This window comes from Bombina bombina, chromosome 6 (genome assembly GCF_027579735.1).
Source record: "Bombina bombina isolate aBomBom1 chromosome 6, aBomBom1.pri, whole genome shotgun sequence".
Taxonomy (NCBI): domain Eukaryota; kingdom Metazoa; phylum Chordata; class Amphibia; order Anura; family Bombinatoridae; genus Bombina; species Bombina bombina.
Genome location: NC_069504.1, coordinates 861,150,843 through 861,170,793, shown reverse-complemented (window position 1 = coordinate 861,170,793; position 19,951 = coordinate 861,150,843). Strand labels below are relative to the sequence as shown.

General features: G+C 38.1%; 2 protein-coding genes across 2 annotated transcripts in view; one reads left to right on the top strand and one right to left on the bottom strand.

Moving 5' to 3' along the window:
* Positions 1 to 6,212: 6,212 nt before the first annotated feature.
* On the bottom strand, positions 6,213 to 15,738 carry NAA38 (N-alpha-acetyltransferase 38, NatC auxiliary subunit). The gene is made up of 3 exons (XM_053718304.1): positions 15,457 to 15,738; positions 7,635 to 7,806; positions 6,213 to 6,424 (listed from the first exon to the last, which is right to left on the bottom strand). Exons 1-3 carry the CDS (start codon positions 15,511 to 15,513, stop codon positions 6,312 to 6,314), a joined length of 342 nt encoding a protein of 113 aa, XP_053574279.1. The 5' UTR covers positions 15,514 to 15,738; the 3' UTR covers positions 6,213 to 6,311.
* The window catches only part of LOC128663794 (cytochrome b5 domain-containing protein 1), a 24,783-nt gene continuing 20,531 nt past the window's right edge, over positions 15,700 to 19,951 (top strand). The window contains exon 1 of the mRNA XM_053718302.1: positions 15,700 to 15,992. Within this exon, the coding sequence (XP_053574277.1) occupies positions 15,866 to 15,992 (127 nt within the window). The 5' untranslated portion in view covers positions 15,700 to 15,865. The remainder of the gene's footprint in view (positions 15,993 to 19,951) is intronic.

Below are 19,951 nucleotides of genomic sequence, written 5' to 3'. Positions count from 1 at the left end.
AAATGCTTCTCTGGGATCCCCTTTGTTCAGAAATAGCAGACATATATGGCTTTGGCTTTGCTTTTTGGTAATTAGAAGGCTGCTAAATGCCACTGCGCACAATACGTGTATTATGCCCAGCAGTGAAGAGGTTAATTAGGGAGCATGTAGGGAGCTTCTAGGGTTAATTTTAGCTGTAGTGTAGTGTAGTAGACAACCCCAAGTATTGATCTAGGCCCATTTTGGTATATTTCATGCCACCATTTCACCGCCAAATGCGATCAAATTAAAAAAAACGTGAATTTTTTCACAATTTTAGGTTTCTCACTGAAATTATTTACAAACAGCTTGTGCAATTATGGCACAAATGGTTGTAAATGCTTCTCTGGGATGCCCTTTGTTCAGAAATAGCAGACATACATGACTTTGGCGTTGCTTTTTGGTAATTAGAAAGTCGCTAAATGCTGCTGCGCATCACACGTGTATTATGGCTAGCAGTGAAGGGGTTAATTAGGTAGTTTGTAGGGAGCTTGCAGGGTTAATTTTAGCTTTAATGTAGAGATCAGCCTCCCACCTGACACATCCCACCCCCTGATCCCTCCCAAACAGCTCCCTTCCCTCCCCCACCCCACAATTGTCCCCGCCATCTTAAGTACTGGCAGAAAGTCTGCCAGTACTAAAATAATTTTTTTTTTTTTTTAAAGAAAAAAAAAAAAGCATATTTACATATGCTGTGTTTAGGATCCCCCCCCCTTAACCCCCAACCTCCCTGATCCCCCCCAAAAAAAACAGCTCTCTAAGCCTCCCCCTCAGCCTTATTGGGGGCCATCTTGGGTACTGGCAGCTGTCTGCCAATACCCCAAAAATTTTTTAAATGCACAAAAAAGTTATAAGGGCTCAAAGATACGAGGTCTAAGGTGTTAGAAAAAAGGCAGGTAATGCTTTAACAGAGATACATACATATACATGTCCAAATATGTATGTATGTATGTATGTATGTAAATATATATATGTGTGTGTGTGGATGCCAGAGGATCGGCGGTTCCTGAACCCCCAGGTAGAGGCAAAAAAATAAAATAGTGTAGATGGGGGAATTATATTACATCAGGCTTTACCTACAGCTGCTTGGGTAATGTCAGGTTATATATATATATATATATATATATATATATACACACAAACAGTTCTGGGTACATGCACTCTCACCACCTTACATTAACTGCCAGGGTGCTCTCAGGGAGTATAGTGTAGCAAATGATTCAAAGCACTCACTGGTCTTCTGACATCGAACTTGTAAAATTTTATTGAGTGACGTTTCGGGACATAGTGTCCCTTCTTCTGTAATTTTTGTAAGAGTTAGGTGTATTGTCACTATACTTTTAATAGTTGAATTGCACGGAGCACCCTATGACATTGTGTTACTTTTGTTTGCCTGGGGTATTTTCTCCCAATGAGCATAGAGGATGAGGCTTCTAAGGTTGACAGGTGGTAGTGACCATTAGTTCATCTGAGAGCCAAGTTTGATGCCAATTTTAGTGAGGCAATGATATGTAGAACTAGTGCCTATGTGTAATGTGCTGTGATCATGCCATAATTGTTATAATGTTGTGTGATATAATCACACAGGCTATTCTGAACTGTCTAATATGGTAGGGGCAATTCTTAGGTACTGTCTATTGGATGGGTGATGACGCTTTAAGAAGACCGTAGTGAAGATTTGATAGACTAAGGTGCTAGCATTAATGCTTTCTTAGCACTGAGTTGAAGTGTAAATTTAGAGCGTGGAGTCCTCTAGATAAGAATAAGTTGACAGCAAGTTTGCTTGGTGACGTGTACATTTGTTAACATCAGGCTTTGTACCAATCATCATGGAGGTGTGGCTCGGACAGCCTATCAGTAGGCAAAATGGGCGGATATTATCTGGCTATGGGATATTGGCAAGGGACGTTTTTTGAGCTCTTAGGCGCTTTAAGCACCGAGTAGAAGTGTAGTTGTAATGCGAGGAGCCCTCTAGATAAATACTGATTTAGATGTCATAAGTAGATGATAAAGCGATAGCTTGATGACGTGTATATTTGTTACTATCAGGCTGTGTGGACCAATCAGGATGAAGGTGTGACTTGCATAGCCTATCAGTATGCGAATTAGGCGGAGGCAGTCTGGCTGTGAGGTATCGGTAAGGGGCGGCTCCGGTTCTCTTGGGTGCCTTATGTATATGGTTTATTTTTGCACACGTTGATGTTAGATACTATCTGAGAGCTAAGTCAGATGGAGGGATGTTAACTATTTGGGAATGATCACTTATATTGCTTGGATCTTCTGAATGTTTACGTTTTGTAGCTAGTATCGCTACCATGGTGATGGTGATCACTAAACCTATCAGGAGTGAGGGGCGGTTTTATCATGATATTCATGTTATGATGATAAGTGCTGTGGAAGGTTCCATTCAACACTGTGGGGTTTATTTGTGATTTTGGACAGTAATTAAGTAGTAAGATCAGTGCCATAACACTATACTGTCACATTTATTTGTTCACATTAAGAATATCACTCAGTACTTGTTGGTTACATTCCACTATACACACATTAAAACTTATGGTCACTATTTTGTGTAATTATATTTCTAAACAAGTATAATGGTTTAGTCTTGTAGTTTTGCACACGTTCTCCTGTGATTGGAGGCTTGTTGGGGGAAGGATTGTTAGGCCTTTATAAGTCTGTTCATTTGCACTTTGTGTTTGTCAGAAGAAGGGACACTATATGTCCCAAAACGTCATACACACACACACACACACACACACACACAAACAAAATACAAACAAAGAGAAGCACACTCACAGGAACGAAAAACCGGCTCAATACCGCACACTCACAGGAACGAACAACTGGATCAATACCATTGTTAGCCTGTTCTATGGCGATTTACCACCTGGGTGTAGCTACTTTTAGCCCAGTAATGCTTTTCACAGAGTAGAACTTTCCTGTAGTATATCAGTCTGATCCCGCCTATTACAGTCAGTCCAGCACCGAAACACCAGGCAATTCCTCTGTGAACAAGGAACACAGCAACCTCAGACGATCGTTTCGGCCTTCATGGAGTCGGTTGTTCGTTCCTGCGAGTGCACTTCTCTCTGTATGTATTTAGTCTCCCTATGGGAAAAAGGGGCAACCAGACGTGGACTCCTTGCTCAGTGTGCTTAGAGGAAAATTGCTACACCTCACTGACGAGGCCCAATGAAGGCCAAAATGATCGTCTGGGGTTGCTGTGTTCCTTGTTCAGATAGGAACTGCCTGGTATTTCGGTGCTAGACTGACCGTAATACGCGGGATCAGTCTGATATACTACAGGAAAGTTCTACTCTGTGAAAAGCATTACTGGGATAAAAAGAAGCTGCACCCAGGTGGTAAATCGCCATAGAACAGGCTAACAATGGTATTGAGCCGGATGTTGGTTCCTGTGAGTGCACTTCTCTCTCTCTGTGTGTATATATGTGTGTGTGTGTGTGTGTGTATATATATGTGTATTCAAAATACTATCAGATATATGTAGAAATATGTATTTATGAATAAATAGAGCATATTCTGCTGCTATGTGAAGAACATTGGAATGAGAAATATTCATATTTTCATGTCGGGTTAGTGCACTTGAGACTATGCACTTGTGTTTGCTCACAAGTAGGGTGTTAGGTTTTTTCCGACTTTTTTTGCTCAATTGACTTCTAGGGGGAATATGTTATTGAGCTTGCGATATTTTAAGATCGGCTTTTTACACGCATCAGGTTAGCGCAAGCTGTTAAGTTTAATCTTGTAATACGAACACTACCCGACGCACTCAAAAAGCTTACTTCTTACCGCTAACACAGGGTTAATGTAAAGGACTTAAAGGGACATGAAACCCAAATGTTTCTTTCATGATTCGGATAGATGAAGCAATTTTAAACAACTTTCCAATTTACACCTATTATTTAATTTGCTTCCTTCTCTTCTTATCCTTTGCTGAAAGATTTATCTAGGCAAGCTCAGGAGCAGCAAAGAACCTAGGAACCCGCTGCTAATTGGTGGATGCATATACTGTATATACAGATTGTCATTGGCTCACCCATGTGTTTAGTTAGAAATGAGTAGTGCATTGCTGCTCCTTCAACAAATGATATAAAGAGAATGGAACAAATTAGATAATAAAAATAAATTAGAAAGTTGTTTAAAATTGTATTTTCTATCTAAATCATGAAAGAAAATTTTTGGGTATCATGTCCCTTTAACATGCTGCAATGAGATTTTAAGCTTTAAATCAGGATTCTAAATTCAACACAACACACTCCAGTTCTTCTGTTGGTAACAGAAAAAAAAATACCACAACCTTACCCAGTTAAAAATAAATAAAAGTAAATAGCTTTATTTCCACTGTACACAATTATACCTTTTAATGGCGATATTCCTTTAATGATAATCCTATGTGAGCACAGGAGAATCAATTACTGACTCAAGAATTTAGAGAAAAAAAAAATTCTACTGAGATATTCCAAAACCTGGTCTGCCGCCACTTCTTAAAGGAGCAGGCAACTTTCATGATTCAGATTTCTAACACTTTCTAAACCAACATTCATTCTAAAGGGAACATGAAATGCAACATTTATTTGTTGATTCAGATAGACCATACAATTATGAATTGCCTTCTATTAAATTTGTTTTTTTCTCTTGCTATCCTTGGTTGATAAGCATAACTAGGTAGGCTCAGGATCAGCAATGTACTACTGGGAGCTAGCTGCATGTAAATAAATATATATATATATATATATATATATATATATATATATATATTAAGCATGAAAGACATTTTGCATTTCATACCCCTTTAAAAAAGGGTTATCAAACAATATTTTCTCACCATGCAGATAGAGAATACAATTTTTTTTATTAAAAAAGTTTCCAATATACTTTATCAAATTTGCTTCATTTTCATGTTATTCTTTGTTGAAGAGATATCTGGAGCACTACATTACAGGAAATAGTGCTGTCATCTAGTGCTCTTGCTAATGTATAACATTGTTGCAAAACTGCTACCATATAGTACTGCAGACACGTGCACACTCCTGAACTTACCTACCTGCTTGTCAGCAAAAGAGAACTAGAAAACTTTATAATAGAAGTAAATTGGAAAGTTGTTTAACCTCTTAAGGACATATGACGGAATTTTTCCGTCATAAAACAATTGAGCAAACTGAAAGCTGTGTCCTTAAAGGGTTAAAAGTGTATGTTCTATCTGTATCATGAAGGAAACAATGTTGGTTTTATGTCCCTTTAAGGATGAATGTAGAATAGACTTAGTTTAGAAAGTGTTAACAACTTATCCTGTAAACTAGACCTTTCAAGAACATTGTTGCTAGTTTATCTAGGCCACAATTGTTCCAAATCCAGTAGACAGCAGTGGCAGTGCTTTAAAGCATAGCATTTTGCACATACATAGAAACGCACAAGTATAAATTATAATAGATATACAGGTGACCCTCGTTTTACAACGGTTCAATTTACATCGTTTCAGAATAACAACCTTTTTTTCCAGTTTTGTGACTGCTATTGAGAAGCAGTGCATTTATTAAAATAGCCAGTAGGTGGAACTGTCCGCTTGTGTTGCAGCAAAGCCAAGCAAGCTCAAATTAATCAGTTTAACCAGACCTGAGCTATTGAGCAATTTCAAAGTAACAAGATCTTCCCGTCTATAAATCAGTCCAGATTGAAATGCATAGAAAGAACGGTTTGCAGAAAAAGTGGTCTGTGTTATGTGATTATTTTGTTAGGTTTATAATGCTGTTTAGCAAATGTTTTTGTTCATTTAACTTAGTTTGATTATATATTCTGTGTTATGTGATTATTGTATTAGGTTTATAATGCTGTTTAGCATTTAAAGTCTTCATTTCAAAGCTTTAAAAATATTGTATTAGGTGTTACTTATGACAATTTTGAGAGGGGCATGGAACCTATCTCCCTCACTTCCCATTGACTTACATTATAAACTGGGTTTCAATTTACAACGGTTTTGATTTACAACCATTCCTTCTGGAACCTAACCCCGGCGTAAACTGAGGGCTACCTTATATGAATGACATACCAGACTTATTAAAACTCCAGCCAAGCACAATGTACACTTATTCATAAAGAGATCTACAAATCTGTCTCCAGACAGAAGTCCCAAGTTAGTTCACATTGACGACATACCAAAGAGTACACGTGTATAGGTTCATAGACATCGGATTTAATTACAAATGGATTTACTTAAGTTAAAAACAAGTTACAAGATTCTCTGGCAGGCAAAGTGAGTTGTCCACTTCTGATCAAAGGTACTGTGGGGAAGTGATGCTCTCAAATTCCACCTGAATAGAAACAATGTGGTGACCAGGAACCATGGCAAGACCCAACACTCGTGGCTCCCTGATGGGAAAGGAATCTGGAGGAGAAGAGGAAAGATGCTTTTCTTACAAGAACTTGGTTACTGTTTGAAAGAGATACGAGCCTAACATAGTATAATAAACAATATTACAAAAAAGGGACATGCAACTCAAAAGTAAATCTTTGTGATTCAGGCAGAAAAAACATTTTATTTTGTATGCTCTGTTATAAAATTTACTTTTGTTGGTTAGGTACCCTTGGTTGTTCCATGATGGCATCCTCAGGAAGTCTCAGGAGCGTGCATGTTTCATAAGCAGTAAATCAATAACACTGTTACAACTACAGCTGCCACACTGTTCTCAAGACACGTGCATTACCTGAGCCTACCCAAGTATGGTCTCATGGAAAGCCGCACATTTGCTAACAGAAGTTACATGAGACATTTTATTTTTTTTAATCTATGTTCTTTATCAAATCAATTTTGACTCTGATGTCTCCGCAAAAGGGGTCAGTTCCAGAGCAGTAGATCACTACTAAGGAGTTAGCTGAACACATCTTCTGAGCCAAGGACAAGGTGTGCAGCCACCAATCAGTAGCTAGCTCCCAATGAGCACTGGTACCTCTGGGATTGCCTAGGTATGGTTTTTAACAAAGGATACAAAAAGCACAAAGTACATCTGATAACAGAAGTAAATTGAAAAGTCTTTTAAAACTATATGCTCTATCTGAAACATGAAAGTTTGATTTTGACTTTCATGTCCCTTTAAATCATAAAAAAAAAAAAAAAAAACACACACACACCTACACTTTGCTACTATAAACTTTATTGATTTTGCCTGTTTTCCCATTTAACTCTTTACAAGTATCCTCAGAAAGCTTGGAGTGCAATTATGCAGGATTCAGATCCCTGACCCTAGAACATTATACACTGCAATTGTTTGATCAGTGTAGTAGCTCATTTATTTTTCACTAATCGCCCACAGCAGTGAATTTTCAAGTGTTATCTACACATGTACAGTAAACATGTAAAATAGGTTAACAAAATGAGTGAAATATTAAAAACATTGATTTAATGCATTGATCTTTTGCAGTGTAGCATTTCATTGCAGAGATTTGCAATGTGCACATAAAAAAAATATATATTTATTTCCCTTTAGACATCATTTAGTAGAATTCTGTTCCCACCCAATACATGTGATCGATCAAACCAAACACAACTCCCTCTTAGCATCCTTTAGCTCATTGTTATTAAAAATTAGAAAACTTACCAGACGGCCGTAGGAACTCCTGGGCTGAACCCAAGATGACATTGCAGTCTCTATCTGTGCAGAGAAAGCAGCCAATAAGAGAGCGTCCATCCGTCATCTCAATACGCATGTTCCTGTTTAAGAGAGACTCCAGCTTCTGCCGTGCCGTGTCCGTCAACTCGCCATCAGAATCCTGGAGACAGGAGAGAGTTATGATAACATACAGGTAAAGAAGGAGCAGTAATAAAATGATCCAGAACAAGCAAAGAAAAGTTTTCCGTCAAACAAAATTAGAACTTGAATGCACCATTTGCAGGAGATCTGCCATTCCGCTATAAGAGAAAAGTAATGATAAATTTGTAACAAGTCGAATTAAATGAGGAGTACAATAGGAAATACGACTAAGACTATCTAATTTAACCCTTTGTTGGCACACCTGTGCACCAAGGGGAACGGGAATAGAGGAGGAGAATTTTACAGTCGAACTTGCCAAATTATAGCTGCATTTTTGAATAAGAAATAGGGGCATTTATTTGTGTGCGCATTTTTAGGCGCAAATATAGGAGAATAGCAATGATAAATCTTGCACAAAGAGCTGCAAAATAAAGACAAAGAAACAAAACTGTAGTGTAAAGAACACAACTCAAACAGATTTTTTCAGTTGCAACAAAAAGTGAGTATTCCATAATGTATTACAGTATCTGTGGATGTTACAGTGCCAGCTCAGTATCTGTGGATGTTACAGTGCCAGCTCAGTATCTGTGGATGTTACAGTGCCAACTCAGTATCTGGATGTAGGGATAGGCAAGGTGTCCGTGACTGGCCCTTGCAGTGTCCACCAACCGTTTTGTAGCGTGGAGGGAGGACACAGTGTGACTGTGAATATGTGTGAAAGGCTGAGGCTGTGAGACAGTGTGTGCGACAGTGTGCAAAAGAGTGAGACTGTGAGAGTGTGTGTGTGACAGTGGGAGATTGCAAAAGTGTATGTGTAAGAGTGTGGGTGTGTGTATGAGACTGTGAGGGTGTGTGTGGGGTATGGTGTGCAATCGAATGTGTGTGTGTGTGAGAGAGACTAAATGAAGGTATGTGTGTGATAGTGTGTAAGCGGGTGTGGGTGTGAGACTGAGGGTGTGTGTGATCTAGTGTGTGTGTGTGTGTGATACTGATCTAGCATAGCCTATACCTATCCCATGCATGTTTAAACTCCTTCACTGTCTACCACTTCTGCTGGATGGCTTTTCCACAATGCATCCACTACCCTCTCAGTAAAGAGAGTGTTTTTTGATGTTTTTAGTTTGAAATATACCTTGGTGTCCTTCACTAAGGTCTGTACTTTGGGAAATGTCCACCACAGTCTTGGTGCGTGCCTATCCCTGTCTGGATGTTACAGTGCCAGCTCCGTATCTGTGGATGTTACAGTGCCAGCTCCGTATCTGTGGATGTTACAGTGCCAGCTCCGTATCTGTGGATGTTACAGTGCCAGCTCCGTATCTGTGGATGTTACAGTGCCAGCTCCGTATCTGTGGATGTTACAGTGCCAACTCCGTATCTGTGGATGTTACAGTGCCAACTCCGTATCTGTGGATGTTACAGTGCCAACTCCGTATCTGTGGATGTTACAGTGCCAACTCAGTATCTGTAAATGTTACAGTGCCAACTCAGTATCTGTAAATGTTACAGTGCCAACTCAGTATCTGTAAATGTTACAGTGCCAACTCAGTATCTGTAAATGTTACAGTGCCAACTCAGTATCTGTAAATGTTACAGTGCCAACTCAGTATCTGGATGTTACAGTGCCAACTCAGTATCTGGATGTTACAGTGCCAGCTCAGTATCTGTGGATGTTACAGTGCCAGCTCAGTATCTGTGGATGTTACAGTGCCAACTCAGTATGCTTGTGAAGTGTCTCACTGTCCTCCAATAGAGCTGTGGGAGTTGTCGCTATCAGTAAGCGAACAATATATCCTTAGAGATAAATTAAGCATGAAACAGTAGTACTGTTAGTTTTAAAACCAAAATATAAAAGGGTTAAAAAAAATCTCCATGCAAAAAGTGCAATAGTAATTTAACATATTTAAATTGTGCTCTTTTGTGCACATAATAAAAAGCTTTTGAATTTAATGTCCATTTAAATCCACTTATTCAAAAGTTGTTGTTTTTTTATCTGTTTTTTAATCTGTTTTACCTGTTCATCAGTAGGCTCCCACCATGTATTGTCAAAAAACGACATCCTGTGAATTTGTTAGAACGTTATTTTAAGACTAGCGACCTTTAGCCGTTTGTTCTAGTGCCCCTGCACTCCTATTTGTACACTTCACTCTGTATTTTTACCCCGGAGTATTTACTCCTTACTTTACGTTTATGTGGAATTTGTAACTGTCCAATAAATGGTTTTATTTGCTATCACTCGAGTGCTCCTCTAATCCCTTCTTGTTCTCTAGCGACCTTGCACTTCTATGTGTTTAGCCCCCACAAAGGTAGAAGTACCACTCAGGACCCGCAGAGCACTGCTGGTCCTGAAAGGAAGCTGCCGAGTCGTACTTCCACTGTATGTTTAACCCGTTTGCGGAGTTAAATGGATATGAAACCCAATATTTGTCTTTCTAGTTGACTTCTATTATTAATTTTTCTTTGTTCTCTTGGTATCTTTTGTTGAAAACAGGGATGTATGCTTAGGAGCTAGATAATTTTTGGAGCACTATATGGCAGCATTTTTGCAAGAGCACTAGATGGCAGCACTATTTCCTGCCCTCTAGTACTCCAGATGCCAACCTAGGTATCTGTCCAACACAGAATATCATAGGAACAAAACAAATTCAATTTACTTCTATTATATTAAACTTTTTTTTTTTAAATGGTTTGCTCTGTCTACATCACACAAGAAAATAGTAATGCAGGGTCACTAGTCTTAAAATTTGATGCTCTAACAAATTAAAGCATGTATTTTTTTAATTAAAGGGACAGTCTAGGCCAAAAAAAAACTTTCATGATTCAGATAGAGCATGTCATTTTAAACAATTTTCCAATTTACTTTTATCACCAATTTTGCTTTGTTCTCTTGGTATTCTTAGTTGAAAGCTTAACCTAGGAGGTTCATATGCTAATTTCTTAGACCTTTAAAGCCACCTCTTTTCAGAATGCATTTTAACAGTTTTTCACCACTAGAGGGCGTTAGTTCACGTATTTCATATAGATAACACTGTGCTCGTGAAGTTATCTGGGAGCAGGCACTGATTGGCTAAACTGCAAGTCTGTCAAAAGAACTGAAATAAAGGGGCAGTTTGCAGAGGCTTAGATACAAGATAATCACAGAGGTAAGAAGTATATTAATATAACTGTGTTGGTTATGCAAAACTGGGGAATGGGTAATAAAGGGATTATCTATCTTTTAAAACCATAACAATTCTGGTGTAGACTGTCCCTTTAACCTCTTAAGGACATATGACGGAATTTTTCCGTCATAAAACAATTGAGCAAACAGAAAGCTGTGTCCTTAAAGGGTTAATTAATTTTTTTTACTATTTAGGCCGTTTAAAAGAACGAACAGCTTTTCATATGACCTGGTTTTATTGGATCACATTTGACTCCATATAATACAGGAAACAGACACTTATCCCATCCCCATAACATCATTCCTCGTTCCCAAAAATCAAAGGCTCCCTTGTGATCTCCGAAGGGTACAGGAATTCCCAACAGGTGTGTAATGGTCAGAGGGCATCTTTATCCCTTTACCTTTTCCAATCCAAAGATGTCTTATGTTATTTTACCTGGAATGGGTTGGGTTTTATCCTAACTCCTCCTTATTTAATCAGGTATGATGTCAGATAATGTTTACAGATATAGTTATGCAGAAATCTACCACTTAATGTAATCATATTACAGATGTAACATACATATCACACATCAAAACCTTTATATAATATAATGTAAATGGTTGCTTCTTGATGTTACAAATATTTTTTTTCTCTTTTGCTCATTATTCCACAATGTATTTAAAGGGACACTGAACCCAAATGTTTTCTTTCGTGATTCATAAAGAGCATGCAATTTTAAGCAACTTTCTAATTTACTCCTATTATCAAATTTTCTTCATTCTCTTGGTATATTTATTTGAAAAGAAAGAATATAAGTTTAGATGCCTGCCCATTTTTGGTGAACAACCTGGGTAGTTCTTGCTGATTGGTGGATAAATTCACCCACCAATAAATAAGTGCTGTTCGGGGTACTGAACCAAAAAGCTCAGATACCTTCTTTTTCAAATAAAGATAGCAAGAGAACGAAGAAAAATTGATAATAGGAGTAAAATAGAAAGTTGCTTAAAATTGCATGCTCTATCTGAATCACAAAATAATTTTTTTTGGGTTCAGTGCTCCTTAAAGACTTCCTTGTAAAATATATATATATATATATATATATATATATATATATATATATATATATATATATATATATATATATATATATATATATACACACACATACATATACATACATACACACACTTACCTTACATATTCCACAGATAAAATGTTGCAAATGTGTAAACGGATTCCTTAACATAATCAGCTTTTAAAACATTTTAAAAATAGCTGCAAAATGTATTTATAACTTTTTTTTTAATGCAAAAGAAATCCACTATTGATGTTTGTGGGTAACCGTTCTAGTTAACTGAAAGAAACAATTATAATTCTGCCTAATGCATTTTTGTTCATTTTTAAAAGGGGAAGACTTCTGAAGGGATAATGCCACTTAGAACAAGATTACGTTTTTGTGACAGCAAATAAAAGAATCTGGAGCATTTTATTTTTTCTTTTCTTGTCATTTTGCTAACACCTTTATTTGAGATATATTTAGCACACTTGATAAAGTTTGATTTCTATATTTTATTGTGAAATACACATTGAGCTTTATCATCAGACCGAATTGTATACTTTGGGATTTATAAATAAAGAATAATATTTGCCCTAACGGAAAAACAGTTTTTATTAGCTTTAAATATTAGGGGTGTTTTGCACACTGGTGGTGGATATATAAGAGATAAAAAATCCACTCTGCATTAGATATCCATCACAACCACCAGAAAGCCATAGTTATCTGCTTACATTATAGTGCTGCACAGCATTCAGGTTCATTTTTACACAAAAGTAAAAATACAGACATAGGACTCAACCAAGTCCATTAACCCTTTCATGATGAGCCTAATTTGTCTACATCGGAACAACGTTCCGATGTAAACAAATTGAAATCACACAATTGTGCATGCAATTGCGAGATTTCAATGATGGGATTGGGTCAGGTGGGCTTGCCTATAAGGCTAGGCACGCCCTCAAGGCCACGATCCAGTTCAGGAAGCGCCGTTGGCTTCAGTACAGCAAATCGGCTAGGACATTCCATGCCGTCCTAACGGCGTTAAAGCCCAGCGCAATTAGGACAGCATGGAACATCATAACGTCGGGAAGGGGGTTAAAGGAGCACTAAAGTCAAACTTAAACTTTCATGATTTAGATAGAGCGCACACAATTGTAACAACTTTCCAACTCAATTCCATTATCAAAATGAGCATTCTTTTTATTTGCACACTTTCTGAGACACTAGCTCCATACTGAGCATGTGCAAGAATTCACAGAATATACGTACACACATTTTGTGATTGGCTGATGGCTGTCACATGATACCGGGGGATGGAAACTTTGAAATGTCGGTGGGGGGGGGGGGGGGGGGATCTACTACTTATTTGAAATTCAGACTAAGTGCTAGCTATTGCATTTTCTATTTTATTATACAGATGCTTATACCATTCTACTGGATTTAATGGTCCTTTAAAAGGGACAGTAAACACCTTGTGATTTTTATATTAAATGTTTAATAATGGGTTTTTAATGTCCCTTTAATATATGGTTGTCCTCACTTTGGGTTAAATGTGAGAAAGTGGCAACCTGTATATAAAGATTTACTTAACAACAATAATAATGAATTATGTGTCTATGCTTTTGTGGACTGAATAAGATATATACTTTTACAAATAACCTAAGATAAATAGACCATTTTATGCAATGTCATTTTTCATGTATAACAAAATCGGTAGATATTATGCACCACATGAGTTAAAATAATGTTTATAAATATACACATTAAGTAAGTGGTCACCTGAACATCACACCTATATGACCTTGTTCGACATACCATTCCTAACCCATGAACATTAATATAGAGTTGCCCCTCACAGTTATAACAGCAGCCACTCTTTTGGGAAGGCTTTCCACAAGGAGTGTGTCTGTGGGAATTTGTGAGGTCTGGCACTTATGATGGGTGAGAAGGTTCAGGACTGCTATCATACCAATGGTTTGGGCTCTGAGAAGGACACTCAAATTCCTTCACACAAAACGCGTCAAACCACAACATCATGGACCTCACTTTGTGCACAGGGGCAGGTGTGCAGGAACAGGGAAGGGCCTTCCCCAAACTTTTGCCACAAAGTATGAAACACCCAATTGTTTAAAATCTATTTAGATTCTGTACCATCAAGATGATCTTCAATTGAGCCAACAGGCCTAACCCAAACCCTAAAAAAACAGCCCCAGACCATTATGCTTCCTCTAAACTTTACTGTTTGCACTAGGTAGTGTTCTTATTACATCCATCACACCTAGATTCTTACATTAGACTAACAGATAGTGAATTCATCACTACAAATAATGTGTTTCCACTGCTCCAGGGTAGAATGGTGGTGCACTTTACACCTCTCCAGACAGCATTGTGTATGAGAGGCTTATTTACCGCTGTTCCTCCATTCAAACCCATTTAATGAAGCCCCTGAAATACAGTTGTTGTGCTGATGTTGCTTCCAGACCAGTTTGGAACTCTGTAGAGAGTGATGCAACAGATGATTTTTATGCACTATGTGACTTCTGCGCTTGGTAACCACGCTCTAAGTTTATGTAGTCTTCCAGGGCTGTTGTTGCTTCTATATGCTTCCACTTAACAATAATAGCACTAAAAGTTGACTGGGGCAGTTCTAGTAGGGCAGACATTTCACAAACTGACTTGCAGCAAATGAGGCATCATGCTATCAGCATGAGTAAGGGGACTTCCCAGAAACGTTGCTTGTTTTCTATGATGTCTGAATAAAGAAGAGAATTTTACACTTAAGGTGCTGTGGACATTCTGACATTATTCATATTTGGAGGGGTTAAGCAGTTTACCCCAGTCTACACGAGCACCAGAGCAGTAGCGCTGACCCAAGTTTGTGTTTAAGATAAAAAAAAATAGCCACTGAGCACTTCAGAATGACCCATTGTACTGCCAATGATTTTTCTATGGAGATTTTATAGATTTGAGCTGGATTGTATGTACCAGTTAGCAATGGATATGGCTGAAAAACCTGAAAACAATATTTGGTAAGGGTGGCTACATACATTTTGCAACACAGTGCATACATTACCCTATTGCACATATATAATAAAGTATCTTCTATTTAAAAAGTTTTGATGAAAATCTAGCTTTTCTTTAGAAACATAAAAGATAACTAATTGTAAGAACGATTAGTTGTTTTGCTGCTTCTACACTTATATGAGATAGGGGTATTTTTAAACACTAAACTTGGCACATTGTAACTTTTCTATCGTTTTTAAGATCATGTGACTACCAATATCTATTGTATAATTCTGAGATCAGATGTCACTTGGACAGTTTAGGAAGAACAAGTCAATGGCAAGTAATGTTAGACCAGTTCAGGGGATACAAATATGTTAACCAGAGTGTGAATTAAACAGCCTCAGTTACTGAAAGTAAATACATTTGAAACTACAATCAATATCTCAACACCAAAAAATACATCACTTACTCCTGCACCAGGACTGCTCTGTCTAGAACACCCATTTTCTTCCAGTACATCTGCCATTACTGCACCAACTACCGGAACTTGCTTTCTCCTAAAACAAGACTACAAATGAAAGATGAAACTACAATCCCCATCATGCAGCGCGTAGAAGATTTTCATTTTAACCAATCAGGGCACGAGTTTACAGTGTCTTTTTCGATTTGCCAATCGCCAGCTACCGATATATTCGTATTCGCAATTGGAACATTTGCGGTGTCCAGGAATCGGAAGAAGCGTGTAGAGTTGAAGCTAGGACACAAATTCGGAAACCGGAAGTTATATGCTAATTTTGACACGCAACTGGAACGCGGATGTACTACTGAAGTAGTAGCGTCTGGTTACCACGGTAACATTACATGGCATAGTAAAAGACATGGCTCCAAGTCGGCCTCTCTTCTTCACGCCCAGAGAAGTGTCTCGGCACAGCACACTTGATGATCTGTGGGTGTCTTATTTGGGTCGTGTGTATGATCTAACTCCATTGGCTAAAGAGCACAAAGGTAACCGTGATATAGTTATTTCATGGCTAATAAATTATATGTAACTAAGCGCTTATTAAATGTATTTCTGTGCGCTTACACTCTTAAAGGGAATTGAACCCATTTTTTATCTCATGATTCAAAGAGAGTAGAATTTTTAAAAAGTTTCCAATTGTATTGTTCCATGCTATTCATTGTTGAAGAGATATCTAGCATGCACGTCTGGAGCACTACATGACAGGAAATAGTGCTGCCATCTAGTGCTCTTGCTAATGTATAACATTATATCAAAACATGCATGCTCCTGAACTTTTCTTCCTGCCTATCAATAAAGGATGATAAAAAATCAAAGAATATTTGGTAATAGAAGTAAATAGGAAAGTTGTTTAATTTTTGGGTTTTTTTATGTCCCTTTAAAGTGATGTTAAACTTTCCCCGTTGTATAAACAGATCCAGTGTTCTGATAAGATGGCGAACTTTGGAAAATAGCGAACCATGTCACTTCCTGTGACGTTACATCAGATGTTTCACAAATTTTGGACCTAATGCGCATGCGTGCCAGCGTCATCACATACCTGGCCACATACGTCACTGGTAAAATATTTAGAGCTGTGAAATTCCGGGAACCTTTGAAGAGCGCATGTGTGGTATTTTGGATCATGGAAAGCTGTTTCTTCGGCTCCTCTGCAATATTCGGAACTCCGCCCCCCCCCCACTGCAACTACTCCCATTACTACTACTACTCTAAAGTTGAGTCTCCAGCAGAAAAAGCAGTGGCGATAGCCGAGTGGCAGGGCGGCTGTTTCTCATGCACAAGCACGGAGACAGCTTTAGAGTAGTAGTAGTAATGGGAGTAGTTGCAGTGGGGGGCGGAGTTCTGAATATTGCAGAGGAGCCGAAGAAACAGCTTTCCATGAGCGCACCATTTCTGATACAAAATCCCACGCATGCGCTCTACAAAGGGTCCCGGAATTTCACAGCTCTAAATATTGTACCAGTGACGTATGCGGCCAAGTATGTGATGACGCTGGCACGCATGCGCATTAGGTCCAAAATTTGTGAAACAGATGATGTAACGTCACAGGAAGTGACATGGTTCGCTGTTTTCAAAAGTTCGCCATCTTACCAGAACACCGGAATGTTAACGATATTTTAGATGGAGTTTAATTAATCAGTTGTACTGAAGATGCGCTATAACTTCCTTTTTAATGTAGCGCTGACATTCAAATACCCCACGCTCCGTCCGCCCTCTTTCAAAGTATTTTTTTTGTGAGCTTACAGTTTGAACTGTTCTCCAATCGGTGCTCTAGCCATATGGCACTCACACATTTTTTATTTTATTTATTATTTTTTTAGCTAGAGAACTGATTGGAGAACAGTTCAAATCGTTCGCTCACAATATATATATATATATATATATATATATATATATATTTTCAAGTGGCTGCCGGAGCGGAGTATTTGAATTTCAGTGCTACATTAATAAGTAAGTTATAGCGCATCTTCATTACAGCTTATGAATTAAACTCTAAAATATTGCTAACATTCCGGATCTGTTTATACAAAAGAAAAAGTTTGCCATCACTTTAAACAGATCAAAAAGGTACTATTAACAGCTACAGGGAGTGCAGAATTATTAGGCAAGTTGTATTTTTGAGGATTAATTTTATTATTGAACAACAACCATGTTCTCAATGAACCCAAAAAACTCATTAATATCAAAGCTGAATAGTTTTGGAAGTAGTTTTTAGTTTGTTTTTAGTTATAGCTATTTTAGGGGGATATCTGTGTGTGCAGGTGACTATTACTGTGCATAATTATTAGGCAACTTAACAAAAAACAAATATATACCCATTTCAATTATTTATTTTTACCAGTGAAACCAATATAACATCTCAACATTCACAAATATACATTTCTGACATTCAAAAACAAAACAAAAACAAATCAGTGACCAATATAGCCACCTTTCTTTGCAAGGACACTCAAAAGCCTGCCATCCATGGATTCTGTCAGTGTTTTGATCTGTTCACCATCAACATTGCGTGCAGCAGCAACCACAGCCTCCCAGACACTGTTCAGAGAGGTGTACTGTTTTCCCTCCTTGTAAATCTCACATTTGATGATGGACCACAGGTTCTCAATGGGGTTCAGATCAGGTGAACAAGGAGGCCATGTCATTAGATTTTCTTCTTTTATACCCTTTCTTGCCAGCCACGCTGTGGAGTACTTGGACGCGTGTGATGGAGCATTGTCCTGCATGAAAATCATGTTTTTCTTGAAGGATGCAGACTTCTTCCTGTACCACTGCTTGAAGAAGGTGTCTTCCAGAAACTGGCAGTAGGACTGTGAGTTGAGCTTGACTCCATCCTCAACCCGAAAAGGCCCCACAAGCTCATCTTTGATGATACCAGCCCAAACCAGTACTCCACCTCCACCTTGCTGGCGTCTGAGTCGGACTGGAGCTCTCTGCCCTTTACCAATCCAGCCACGGGCCCATCCATCTGGCCCATCAAGACTCACTCTCATTTCATCAGTCCATAAAACCTTAGAAAAATCAGTCTTGAGATATTTCTTGGCCCAGTCTTGACGTTTCAGCTTGTGTGTCTTGTTCAGTGGTGGTCGTCTTTCAGCCTTTCTTACCTTGGCCATGTCTCTGAGTATTGCACACCTTGTGCTTTTGGGCACTCCAGTGATGTTGCAGCTCTGAAATATGGCCAAACTGGTGGCAAGTGGCATCTTGGCAGCTGCACGCTTGACTTTTCTCAGTTCATGGGCAGTTATTTTGCGCCTTGGTTTTTCCACACGCTTCTTGCGACCCTGTTGACTATTTTGAATGAAACGCTTGATTGTTCGATGATCACGCTTCAGAAGCTTTGCAATTTTAAGAGTGCTGCATCCCTCTGCAAGAAATCTCACTATTTTTGACTTTTCTGAGCCTGTCAAGTCCTTCTTTTGACCCATTTTGCCAAAGGAAAGGAAGTTGCCTAATAATTATGCACACCTGATATAGGGTGTTGATGTCATTAGACCACACCCCTTCTCATTACAGAGATGCACATCACCTAATATGCTTAATTGGTAGTAGGCTTTCAAGCCTATACAGCTTGGAGTAAGACAACATGCATAAAGAGGATGATGTGGTCAAAATACTCATTTGCCTAATAATTCTGCACACAGTGTATGTTCTTACAAAATACATTGCACCTTGGTAGTGGGAACTGATATTGGTACAGTTTCAGGTTATTATGGCAACAGAGTGGGTTGTTTTTTAGGTTATTCTTGAAATACATCAACCTCACAGTACAACCTATAAATAAGAGGAACTTCTCTGATCACCAGACGCCTCATGATCATTTAGTTTAGGTCAGTGATGGCTGGGTAACTTCCTAACACAAGGCAGCTGAAGATCAATATTTTAAAAGCCATAAAGGGACTGTAAAGTCAAAATTAAACTTTCACAAGTCATATAGCACATGGAATTTTAAACAACTTTCATCTTTATTTCTGCCATATAATTTGCTTTGTTGTCTTGGTTTCCTTTGTTGAAATGCAGGTAGGCTGGCTCAGGAGGGTGCACATTTCCTGAACACTATATAGCATCAGTTTTGCAAGATTACTTTTAAAAATGTTATACATTTGCTTGAAGTGCTTAAAAGGGACACTGAACCTAAATTTTTTCTTTCGTGATTCAGATAGAGCATGCAATTTTAAGCAACTTTCTAATTTACTCCTATTATCAATTTTTCTTTGTTCTCTTGCTATCTTTATTTGAAAAAGAAGGCATCTAAGCTATTTGTTTGGTTCTGACACTGGATAGCACTTGTTCATTTGTGGATGAATTTATCCACCAATCAGCAAGAACAACCCAGGTTGTTCACCAAAAATGGGTCGGCATCTAAACTTACATTCTTGCATTTCAAATAAAGATACCAAGAGAATGAAGAAAATTTGATAATAGGAGTAAATTAGAAAGTTGC